Source organism: Bos javanicus, chromosome 3, assembly GCF_032452875.1.
Source record: "Bos javanicus breed banteng chromosome 3, ARS-OSU_banteng_1.0, whole genome shotgun sequence".
NCBI lineage: Eukaryota > Metazoa > Chordata > Mammalia > Artiodactyla > Bovidae > Bos > Bos javanicus.
Window position 1 is genome coordinate 103,731,429 of NC_083870.1, and position 12,314 is coordinate 103,743,742.

Sequence of the window (12,314 nt, forward strand, 5' to 3'; positions counted from 1 at the left end):
AGTCTGCTTATGGGAACCATCCTGTAGGGACAGTCACTATTCCTTTAGTCATTGGTGGTCTGTGTCCTGTTTGGATGACCCCCTTGCCTAATGAGGAAAGGACCACGTTAATGGAAAGAACTGCAACTTCATCCACATGCTGAGCTGGACAAGACTTTCACTTCCCACCACTTCCGGCTGTGTGATCTCTTGAGTGTGTTTCCTCACACACTCAAGGGCTATAACATGAGATTATAGCCCTTACCTCCTGGGATGGCTGAGAGTATCAATGAGGGAATATTCATAGAGAGCTTGGCATGACGCTTGACACACAGGAGATACTCAACATTACAGAAGACTAATCAGCCTGATTGTGGTCTTCCAGGAGTTTTCACTTCAAGGCAGATGAACTTCACAATTTCAAAGTATGCTAAACCATAGAGACAGCAGACTGTCTCAGTGTAGCGCATGAAAGGCCAGATGTTTTCAGCGGCAACAGAACTGGAATAAGTGCATATGGTTCGGTGGGTGAGTCCTGCCAGCAGCAGGAGGTGATGGCAGGGTCCAAGCTAAGATTGCTTGGCCTGTGTGTGTGACACATGCACACAAGCGGATCAGCACTGGAGAAGGCTGCTTGAAGTAAAGGGAGAGCAGCCACAGGAGCATGAGAGGGGATCGAGGCAACTCAGCAAACTCAGGGAAGATCTGGACATGGAAGACGTCTGTCTCGACACTCTGGGCAGCTGGCAGAGCTCTCAGCAGGGGTGCCAAAGAGAGCCATTGCTCAGGACTGTTTGGAGAGGAGAAGAGGGCACTGCCAGACACCCTCACCCTGGTTTAGTTGTTCAGTTGCTAAGTCATGTCCGACTCTTTGCAACCCCATGGACTGCAGCACACCAGGCTCCCCTGTCCTTCACTATTTGGAGCTCGCTCAAACTCATGTTCATTGAGTCAGCGATGCCATCCAACCATCTCATCCTCTGTCACCACCCCCTTCTCCTCCTGCCTTCAGTCTTTCCCAGAATCAGGGTCTTTTCAGTGAGTCAGTTCTTCGCATCAGGTGGCCAAAGGATTGGAGCTTCAGTATCAGTTCTTCCAATGAATATTCAGGGTTGATTTCCTTTAGGATGGACTGGTTTGATCTCCTTGCTGTCCAAGGGACTCTCAGGAGTCTTCCCCAGCACCACAGTTTAAAACATCAGTTCTTCAGTGCTCAGCCTTCTTCATGGTCCAACTCTCACACCCATACATGACTACTGGAAAAGCTATAGCTTTGACTAGATGGACCTTTGTCGGCAAAGCATTGTCTCTGCTTTTTAATACACTGCCTAGGTTTGTCATAGCTTTTCTCTCAAGGAGAAAGCATCTTTTTAATTTCGTGGCTGCAGTTACTGTCCACAGTGATTTTGGAGCCCAAGAAAATAAAGTCTGTCACTGTTTCCACTTTTCCCCCATCTATTTGCCCTGAGTTAGTTGTGGGACACAGAAATGAGGCTGGTGGTAGGGCCAGCAGATCTCTTAGTCCTTGGGAAGGAGGCAAAGGAACGATGAGCCAAGTGCTGTGAAAGGAAATATGCAAAGAACATGAAGGATCCCAGATCAGAGCACCTGACCCTGCCGGAGTGGGCGAGACACTGAGGTGGCCACCCTGCTGGGTCACACTGGGGTGGCCACGCTGCTGGCGGCACTGCTTTCTAGCTGTGCCGCCTAGGGCAAGTCCTCTCCATTTTGAGCCTGGGATTCCACGGGAAAGTCAGACTCCAAGCTGGGGGGAGTTTGGCCAGCACCACCACCTGAGCCGCCAGCGTTTCAGATGGTGGCTGCAGAGAATGTGCTGGACGGCAACCAACTGAGTCAGACCCTCTTAACTGGCAGGGGGAAAGGACCGGGGGAGGTGCTCCTGTGTTCCACTGGGAGGGAGGCAGAAATGTCATCTCCACACCCATCAGTCAGTGGTCAGCACAGATCTACCTACTAAGCACCCGCCCCGCCAGGCACTGCCAGGCAGGAAGGGGCAGTGGGTCTTCAGCCACACAGGGTGAGAAGGCAGCCAACCTGCACCCAGGGTGAGAGGGCACGAGGGGGAGATCGCCTTGGAGGGGGCAGAGCCCTCATTAGCCACAATTCTTCAGGCGTATTATGTTTTCCAGAAGCACTTCTCACCCATTTTGATCCTTCTAAACTCCCTCATGACCCAGACAGATGAATGCTATTGTCTCTATTCTTCAGGTTGAGGACCAGAACCAGAGAAGCTAAGGGACTTGCCTAGCATCACACAGCTTTTCAGTGGCAGAGATAAAGCTAGGACCCCTAAGTTTCTTGTAATTTAAGTGAAAGCACTTTTTAAACAGTGAAGTGTGATACCCCAGGGAAGTTTCTAGTTAGCTCTTAATGGAGGCTGGGGTGGGTTCCTGAGCCTTGTTGCTTTCCCCACATGCCTGGGAGTTGCTGGACTGCAGGGGGCCATGGGAGTGGCAGAAGCCCTGGGTGAAGAAGCTGCGCCTGGTTAGGGAACTCAACTCCAGAAGCAGGATCTGGATTCCAAAGGGCTTTGGGACATGGGTGAGGGAAGGCCTTTGGGGTAGGAGAGAATGTTTTGGTAGAACAGACTCAAGACCACAAGTAACAGAAGGGATAAGAGTTTCCAAGGGAAATGTGAGCATCATTGTGGATCATAAAGTGGGTCTGGTCCAGTGTGGGGAGGGCTTGGGGTGGGGGGCCTAGCCAGGAGGAGCGAGCAGTTCCTGAGTGCAGCTGGGTGACCCTAAGCATCTCGCTTCCTGTCTCTGATTCTCAGCTTTTCATTTGTCAGTGGAGGGCCGTGTAGTCCCTGATCTCCCGGACTGTGTGGCCTTGAGGATCCTAAGGCTCAGAGACCTGACTCAGGTGCTACTCGGGATCAGAATGACTCCTGGATCCTCCTTACAGAGGAATCCCTGCATCAGGCTGGAAGAGGGCTTCCCTGGTGGCTCAGCCATGAAGAATCCTCCTGCCTTGCAGCAGACACAGTAGACACAGGTTCCATCCCTGGGTGTGGAAGATTCCCCAGGGGAGGAAATGTCAACCCACTCCAGTATTCTTGCCTAGAAAATCCCATGGACAGAGAAGCTTGGAGGACTACAATCCATAGGGTCACAAAGAGCTGGACATGGCTTAGCAACCTAACAACAAAGGCTGGGAGAAGCCAAGCCCAGCCGGGAGAGGGCAGTCAGTCCTTCAGGAATGAATAACTGCTGAGTGGCAGCCCCATGCAGGCAGTCCGCACTCTCTCAAACACTGGGCAGCTCTCTGGGTGATTCCATGAAACTAATTAGATTTCATGAATCTAATTCCATGATTTAGAGGTGAGGACACAGGCCCCACAGCCAGCCAGCCAGCTCAGGCCCGTTCCTCCTGGTGCTGCAAGAAAGGTGGGGTGTGGACTAGACAGATCTGATAGGAAAGCACCCTGACCCCGGCTTCCTAGCTTGGGGTAGGTCACCTCTCTCAGTCTCGGTTCCTTATCCGTGAAGGGGCGCCCATCGTGTGAGGGGTTGTCTACGAATAGAGGGATAAGGCCTGGAAACCCTTGCCCGGAGTTTCCACTCTGGGCGCCAGGAGTCCCCTGCTCCTCTACATCCTTCTCTCGCTGTCTGTGGTGGAGGGATCAGAATTAGGGATTGACTGTACCATGGCTCTAGGCCCAGCTAGCTTTGGGGGGCTCACAGGCGGCCCCAGGACAGCCAGATCCACGTGGCTCGGGACTTTCCAGATCCGAGGACCGCGGTGGGAGATGAGGGGGTGGGGGGAACAGTATTGGGAACCACAGGCCCAGCAGCTCCCACCGCCCCCTTGAGGGCAGGCCCCTCCCCCAGCTGGCAGGCGTGGGGCCGCGGGCCATAACAGGGCCCACGCCTCGGCGGGCTCACAGGGCAGCATTGTCTGCAGCGCCTGGCACCCTCTCGTTTGCATAGCCACGTGAAGAATGCGAGGGAGCGGGCGGGGCTGCCCCTGCGGAGGGGTTCTGGGTGGAGGGTGCCTGGAGCCCAGGGTCGGCGGCAGGACCCTGCCTTGCCCCAGCGCAGCATGGGGAAAGGCGAGGCGAGTGGGACGCTTGGGTAGGAGCGGGTGCGGGGGCGAGGGTGGGGGCTGGCGGGAGCAGGAACAGGATTGTGACATTCCCCGGCACCCACGCCTGGGGAGCCGAACTGAACGTGAGGGGATTGCTAATGAGGTCGACGAGAGTTAAACATTCCCTTGCTCCAGAGGGCTGAGCTGGGACTGGAGAAAGGAGGGGAGGGGGCCTCTCAGAGGGGGCAACCTGAACCCCAGGAATGTGCAGAGGCCACTGCTCCCCACCAGGCTGTTCTGGAGCTAGGGGCCAGGGCCTGGTGCCTCAGGCCCCAGCAGGAGTGTTAAGCCAGCCAGCAAAGGGATTAGCAGCCTGAGCAGTCTGCCCTCCTTCAGGCTGATGCCAAAGGTTGGTGATATCTCCCACCTCCCTGCCAGGCTCCTGGCTGGCTGGCAGCCAGCTCTGTCCCAGCCTTCATGAGGTCTCTCTTCTGCCCCCAACCTCAGATCTCAAATAGACCCCCTGTTTGAGTGAGTCTGGCCCTCCCCTCTTTTGATACACATGGTCCCAGGGACCCAGGACCTCTCTCCCCAATATCCCCTCCCCAGCCCAGTCTCTCCATAGCTGACCTCAGAACCCGCTCCAAAAAGTTCTCCTTGATGTCTAACCCTAGTCTTACCGCCTGTAAATTGGAATTCCATTCTCTTTCCGTCCTACAGGCAAGGGACAGAAAACCCCAAGGGTCAGATCAACTGTGTGATGGCAACATCCATCATCTCAGGGCTGATGCTTGGGGTAGGAATGAGAAATTTAGGGCACTTGTATCAGCTTCTAAAGGGGTTCCCCTAGGGAAAAGGCCCTGAGAGCCAGCCTGGGTCACTCCTCCCAGCCCCTCCTTTCTCTATCCCTGGGGAGGGGAACCCACCTTGGCCACGCCCCACGCCACCCCCCACCCCAGGGGGCTGGGCAGGAGGAGCTTTGCTGAGGACCTTGCCCTGGCTTAGGCGGCTACTGTGGGCGGGCCCCTGGCCTTTCCAGCTTGGGCCTCCCCCTGCATTCTAGAGCCTGGATCTGCTGCCTTTGCTGCTGCCACTGCAGGGCTGCCGCCTCTCCTCTTCAGCCTCTGACCACTTGCTTCACCCACCCTCCCACCCTGCTGCTCCTGTCACCTGGCCATGATCTCGGCCCCCCCAGGGATCCTGGCCCAGCCCTGAGCCCTGGAACCCCCAGTCCCCTCCCTTGGCCATGGCCAACTCCGGCCTTCAGCTCCTGGGCTACTTCCTGGCTATGGGTGGCTGGGTGGGCATCATCGCCAGCACAGCCCTGCCGCAGTGGAAGCAGTCCTCCTACGCGGGAGACGCTATCATCACCGCCGTGGGCCTCTACGAAGGGCTCTGGATGTCCTGCGCCTCCCAGAGCACCGGTCAGGTGCAGTGCAAGCTTTATGACTCGCTGCTCGCCCTGGAAGGTAGGCCTCATGCCCTCTGGGATGGGGAGGCGGGAAGTGGGGGTGGGGGGCCCGGAGCAGGCTTTCCCACAGTCTGCCATCTGCCCTGGGCTGCACTCGCCAGCCCCTGAGCCCGTGCACTCGTCAAGAGCCAGGTCAGCCTGTCCCCTGTCCGGGAACAGGGGTTCTAGGTTCTAGCAACTGTGGGTCCACATGCCGGCTCTGCCACTGCAGCCTTGAAGGAGTCCCTGACCCTCTATGTCCTCATCTGGAAAGGGGAGGACTAGGACTCTGGCAGGACTCTGGGAGGGTCGGAGGAGATGACTGCCGGCACTCAGAGGGGCTCGGTCAAGACCCCTCCCTCTGTTTCTCCCCACACTCTGTGCAGACACACGTGTGCACATATCTACTTGTCAGTCCTGCCATGTAGACAAGTGTGCAGGCACTCGGGTGCACCTACACACACACACACCGATTCAAGGGACGTGAACTTGAGCAAACTCCCGGAGATGGTGAGGGACAGGGAAGCCTGCATGCTGCAGTCCATGGGGTCTCAGAGTCAGACATGACTAACACACACACACAAGCGTGTGCATGTACACGCACGTCCACACACAGGCACCTGAGCAGGCAGGCAGTTCTTCTCCTCCTGAGGTGTGCAGCTGAGTCTGACAAGTTGGCTCATGAACAGACAGCACTATATAGCTCTACCCCAGCTGGGAGCCCACCCCCCGCCCTCTGCCCAGGGCCCCACAGGCCTGAGCCAGGCTACTGTCACATGGCCCCCGCCACGGCGGACCAGACAGGTCATCTGGCCTCCATCAGGGACCCAGATCCCCTGAGCTGCCCCTGGGCCCGGGACTGACCCCAGCAGCAGGCATCCAGCTACCATGGGTGACTCAAGGGGCAGAGGGAAAGGTGACCAGAGTCAGATCCCTCAGCTCCTCCTTCTGCCGGATCTGAAAGGCCCCAGGAGAAGCTGCCTCCCAACCCCACTGCCTGCGAGGGCTGTGCCAGGCCCCAAGGGGTCGCCTGGTCAGAAAGCAGCAGATGGGAGAACTCATGCCCCCCGTCACCACACACTATCCCAAGGACCCCGCAAGCGAGAGTGAGTGGTGGAGTTCACTGGTGTGGCTCAGCTCCACACCCTGCTCTCACCCTCCCCATCCCCTCACACCTACGCAAGTAGCACCTCCAACTTCAGCTCCAGGCACCCCCATCTTGGGCTCCTCCCACCCGCCTACTTCTCCCACCCCCGGCTCAGTCCCTCCCGCTCCACCCAGGTCACATCCAGTCAGCACGAGCCCTGATGGTGGTGGCTGTGCTCCTGGGCTTCGTGGCCATGGTCCTCAGTGTCGTCGGCATGAAGTGCACCCGGGTCGGAGACAGCAGCCCCATCGCCAAGGGCCGTGTCGCCATCGCTGGGGGTGCCCTCTTCCTCCTGGCGGGTAAGTGCCCAGCTCCTCCCCCACCATCTTGACCGTAGCAAGTAGCCCCATGCTGGCTGGCCATCTGGGGGCCGGAGCAGAGCTGAGACCTCCCTCCCCTGTCCTTAGGCCTCTGCACTTTGACGGCCGTCTCATGGTATGCCACCCTGGTGACCCAGGAGTTCTTCAACCCCAGCACACCTGTCAATGCCAGGTGAGTGCCAGGACATGACTTGAGCCATGGCTGGGCCTCTTGCTCCACCTTCTCTGAGGCCACTGGCCTTCGTCCAGCAGGGTACCTGGAGGGGAAACAAGGGACAGGCCCCAGGAGCTGTCTCTGAGAAGTTCTTTGGCGTGGGGAGCAGACAGCATGTGGCTGGGCCCTCCAACGGGGCGGGAGGCCTATGGAAGCCACCCCAAGGGGTAATGCCCTGGCTCTTGATTTAAATCCCAGCTCCACACAGGCTGTCTGTCTGACTGGCAAGTTCCTTAATCTTTCCGTGTCTGATTTCCTGCCCTGGAACATGCAACTAGGACCAGGGACACAGCTTAGTGTGGTTGTGAGGGTTCTGTGAGATGGTGCAGGTAAGGGACCTAGCACAGTGCCTGGGTTCTTATTTCTGTAGGAGGCACAATGACTTTGAGCCAAAGAGATGAGGTTGGAAAAGTCTTAAGGGAAGATGGCAGAGGCCCTTGCAGCCATAGGAAGCTTTGTTTTCCCCCTCTAGGGGTGGAAGGCAGGACAATCCCTCTGGCTGTGGTGTGAGAATGATGGGGAGTGGGCAAGGCCAGTAAGGTTCTGTTGTAGAGGTCTGGAGCAGAGGGCTTAGGGCTGAGGGGCAGAGATACTTAGAGGCTAAAATGGTCAGGACTTGTAAGGTCAAGGTGTGGGGGCCAAATAAGGGGCTCTGTGAAGGGACTGGCCCCTCCCCTTACCTCTCAGCTCTGCCAGGAGCAGAGAATGGGACAGTCTCAACCCCAGATATCCCAACAGACCTTGAGGCCTGGGGTGGTGGATGAGGAGAGATGGCTGGGTCATTGCAGTCTGGAGGGCTCCCTGGAGGAGGCAGCAATATGGAGAGGGGAAGAAAAGGAGACTTCAGGATGAGGTTCAATCCCCGAGGCTGGCAGCTATAACCACAAAAACCTGCAAAGCAAGAGGTAGCCCAGCTCAGAGACACCAGGCTGACACTCAGCCTGTTCCTTCAGCATTCCTCAAGGTTGCCCGAATCGCAGGCCTTGTGCTGGGCCCTGGGGACATAGATGAATCCGGTGCTGTCTGCCCTTAAGGTGCTCCCCAGGGAGCCAGACAAGCAAGGAACTGATCAGCCACCATGTGAGAGTCAGTGCCAGGTGGCGAGCAAAGCGGTCAGGGAAAGCTGCTGGAGGAGGTGGTATCTACACTGGGTCCGGGAGGCAGAGGGGACGCAGGTAGGGGACACTCCAGCAGGGGGCGCCTCGGAACCAAAGGTGGAGAGACCTGGGCGCTGCAGAGGGGACGCCGGGCTGTCCCACCTAGTTTAGGGGTGGAGAGGCTGGAGTGCCAGATGGAAAAGGCGGAGGAGTCTGGCCTTCCCCAGAGGGCAGTGAGAGCCCAGTGGCGAGTTCCGTGGGCCAGACCATGACCAAGAGAGGTGGCTGGACTGCCCCGTTCCTCCCCTCCCTGACCCCCGCTCCCCTCCCCCCCACCCCGCTCCCCAGCCACACACACCCCACCTTGCACTGGCCAGAGGAGGAAAGAGGCCCGAGGTTGCACGGAGCAGACCAGCCTGGGCCTGGGTCACTCTGGGTCTGTGGTGTTGATGTGCTGCGACAGGGGCTGAAGAAAGGATGTGCGTTCATCCCAACTTCCTCAGATGTGGGTTCACCCCAGCTTCCCCAGAGAGCCCAAGGAGGCTTGTGAGGCCCCAGCCTCCGCTCCCCACGCCCTGCCCACCCTCCGCTCTGCCAGGCAGAGGCTGGGAGGCCCCCGGGGGAGGTCGGGGCGGGGCGGGGGTAGGCACAGTCACACTGATGGTGTCCTCCACCCCTCGCAGGTACGAGTTCGGCCCAGCCCTGTTTGTGGGCTGGGCGGCCGCCGGCCTGGCCCTGCTGGGCGGCTCCTTCCTCTGCTGCACGTGTCCGGAGCCGGAACGAGCCAACAACAGCCCGCAGCCCTACCGGCCAGGCCCCTCCACGGCTGCCCGAGAGTACGTCTGAGCCTGCCCAGCACCCGCCGGCCTGTGCAGCACCCCGGGTGGGGCCAGGAGGGCTCAGGGGGTCCCCCAGGTCGGTTAGGGCTCTGAGCAGCTTGTCCCCAACCTAGGCACCCAGTCTGCGTTCTGAGACTTAGACCCTGACATTCAGAGAGAGGCAGGAGGCAGGCCTCAGCCCTCCTGTGCTGCTGGGGCCAGGGCCAGGGCCAGGTACAAGCAGGGACCTGTCCACACCCCAGCCAGCTGCAGTTCCTTTCATGGCCACTTATTTACTCATCCGCTGGTTGAGTGAGTGACTGCTATGTGCTGGGCCTGGAGGACGCAGCAATAAAGACGCCCTGGAGGTGGCCAGAGCCCATTGTCCCCCTGGCCCACGGGGCTTCTCACAACCCCAGGAAGGAAGTAACGTCAGGATGACACTTGTCCCCGATTACACACACAAGGAAGTGGGTTCGGAGAGACCAGGAGGCGTGGCCCTGCTGCCTCTGAATTCAGGTCTTCCAGTATGCCTGGAGCTGCGTGGACACTCACACAGATGGCTGAGCGAGGCCATGTCACCCCTGCCCCAGAAATGGGCTCCCGCCGCAGGGCTGCTGTGAATTGCACTTGCCAGTCCCTGGGTCTGGGCCTGAACCCCACAGCCCCTGCCCCAGCCCCGCTGCCCTCTGCTCACCCCACTAACTAGCTCTCCTCTCTTTTGACTTTCAGACCAGTTGTTAAATTGCCCGCCTCCACCAAGGGCCCCCTGGGTGTGTAATGTCCAGGTCCCCAGCCTGGCTCTGCCCCACCTTGCCACACCTAGACTATGTGCTTGATATTTTTTTTGGAAAGAAAAGTGAACATCCAGCTCCGAGTGTGGTGTCATTTGATCCGTCTCTGGTACGGCAGAGCTGGACCCTGGGCTCCTTGGGCACAAAGACGGGGAGACAGGTCCAGTAAGCGTTACACAGCACATGCGAGCTGAGCAGGATCCTCCCTGACCGTCCTTAGGTTGGCACCAGCACCTCCTTGGTCAGAGACGCAGCCCTGCTGCTCTGGCTGTCCTGGAGGCCTCCTGGGAAAGGGGGTGATCCCAGGGAGGCCCTCTCACTTGGAGCTGAGGGTCAGAGCTGGGTGAGAGCCCACCGAGAGCCCTCCAGGAGCTGGCTGCCTGGAGAAGTGCCTGAGGGAAGGACGGTAGGGCCTTGCAGGAGTGGCGGAAACTCTGCTCCCAGCCCAGTGCTGCCACCTCTCCCACACCCACACCCCTCTTCCTCTCCAGTCTGCTGAGACCCCACTGTTTCTGCCCTGGAACCAGAGTAGGGAGGGGCAGCCTGAGGCTGCTTGAGGCAGTGGCTGGAGCTGTGGCCTCACACAGGGCTGTGGGCAGAGCTGGAAGGGCTTTGGGTCTTGGAAGTACAGTTATCACCTCCTTAGTATAGAAGCAAGTGTGTGCACGGCTTAGTCGCTCAGTCGTGTCCCACTCTTTGGTACCCCTTGGACTGTAGGCCGCCAGGCTCCTCTGTCATAGGATTTTTCAGGCAGGAACACTGGAGTGGGTTGCCATTTCCTTTTCCAATAGACGCAAGAGACGTCCTCAAAGGAATGTAGGGAAAATGAGCCCTTGCCCTCATGCTCAGGTGTTGCCCACCCTAGACGTCCTCCCGGGACCCTGGGTCTCTCTCTGGCCTCTGCCCTCTGTCTCTCCCAACCAGAAGGAGCTGACCACAGCTCTCAGAAAGAACTGTCTCTTGCCTTCTCCTGCCCTCCTTAGCCAGTTCTCTTCTGGCTTTCTCCACCACCCGTCCAGTGACATCTCCTACCCAGTCAAGATCCCAAGGACACAGCTCAACCGTCTCCCCCTGACATGCCCCTGAGAGGTGAAGTCAGACGAGATGACCATCCGGCTCCCGCAGAAGGGAGGGGAGAAGCAGACGGCAGAGCTGCTGTGGGATTGTCCACGGGCGGCCAGGCGTGGCAGCAGCTGTGCCTACAGGGGTGCACCTGAGGGGCTAGAAGGGGTGGGTGGCTGCGCCTAAATGGGTTCACTAGAGCCCTGCCTCTCAAACGAGGTGAGAGGTGAACGAGAGCTATGGCAGAGTCTCTCTGGGTGCCTGACACTGTAACGTAGGGGTTCTTGGCTCTGCTCGCACATTCAAGTCACCTGGGGAGCTGATGTCCAGCCCTCCCCGCCGCCTCTAGGCATCCCAACCTAATGGACTTGAGGTGGCCATGTGGCGGACCTGGGCACCAAAGGTCAGCACACTGAGGGCACTTCTGTGAGGCCTCAGAGCTTCTGTGAAGCTCGGGGCTGTGACAGCCACATTTCTTGCCCCTCTGAGGCAGTCTCGAAAGGCAGGTAAAACAAGAGGCGAGAAAGACGAAAGGAAGCCCCTCTCCCTCTGCCTTTCCTGAGACCAGGAAGCCCCTCTCCCTCTGCCTTTCCTGAGACCAGGCCGTTCCATGAGAACACCACACCCTCCCAGTGAATAAATAAAACCCTTTCCACTGAAACGGTTTTGAGTGTGACTTGTGTCACACACAGCCATGTGTTATCTCTTGTGGTTCAGGGACCACCAGAGGCTTGGGACTTGGTAGGAAAATGTTGGGATAGAGTGTGCTGGCTGCTTCAGGGATGGGCTGTGAGGGAGACAAGCACCAGGCCAGCCGGTGGCCCTACAGCCGGGCAGGAGCAAAATTCAGTGTGATCCTTTGTAAAGGGAAGTCTTTTGTGCCCAGAGCCAAAGACTGGACAGGTGGAGAGTCAGACGACCGCTCACAACCCAGTGGGTCCTGGCAATGGGTGGATGCCTGGGAAGAGTTCGGAGTTTGCAGCTAGAAGAGCTTGGGAAGCCTGATCCCCCCAGGCCTCTTCTCTTTCAAATGTTTACATCACAGTCACCTTCACATCACAGTCTGCCAACCTGTGACAGGGTCCACTGTCCAGGCCTCCTGTTTCCTACCCCAGCCGCAAGGCTAGAGGACTGAGAGGAGACCCAGGTAGGTTGCTGTTATTATTTTACTAGCGGAGTTCTTTCAAGGATGAAATTAAGTGTTAGTTGCTCAGTTGTTTCTGACTCTTTGCAACCCCATGGACTGAAGCCCTCCAGGTTCTTCCGTCCATAGAATTCTCCAGCCAAGAATTACTGGAGTGGGTTGCCATTCCCTTTTCCAGGGGATCTTCCTGACTCAGGGATCAAACCCAGGTCTCCTGCATTACAGGCAGATTCTTGACC

General features: G+C 58.1%; 1 protein-coding gene across 2 annotated transcripts; it reads left to right on the forward strand.

Annotated features, from left to right (window-relative positions):
- The first annotated feature begins 3,963 nt into the window (after nucleotides 1-3,963).
- CLDN19 (claudin 19) lies at nucleotides 3,964-9,946 on the forward strand. Of its 2 annotated transcripts, XM_061412297.1 has the most exons (6): nucleotides 3,964-4,076; nucleotides 4,750-5,498; nucleotides 6,761-6,925; nucleotides 7,034-7,118; nucleotides 8,941-9,093; nucleotides 9,808-9,946. In XM_061412297.1, exons 2-6 carry the CDS (start codon nucleotides 5,276-5,278, stop codon nucleotides 9,854-9,856), a joined length of 675 nt encoding a protein of 224 aa, XP_061268281.1. In that variant the 5' UTR covers nucleotides 3,964-4,076; nucleotides 4,750-5,275; the 3' UTR covers nucleotides 9,857-9,946. The 2 variants fall into 2 exon arrangements, with proteins under 2 accessions (XP_061268281.1, XP_061268282.1); XM_061412298.1 differs by lacking the exon at nucleotides 3,964-4,076 and having other exon boundaries at nucleotides 4,734-5,498.
- Nucleotides 9,947-12,314: the final 2,368 nt, after the last annotated feature.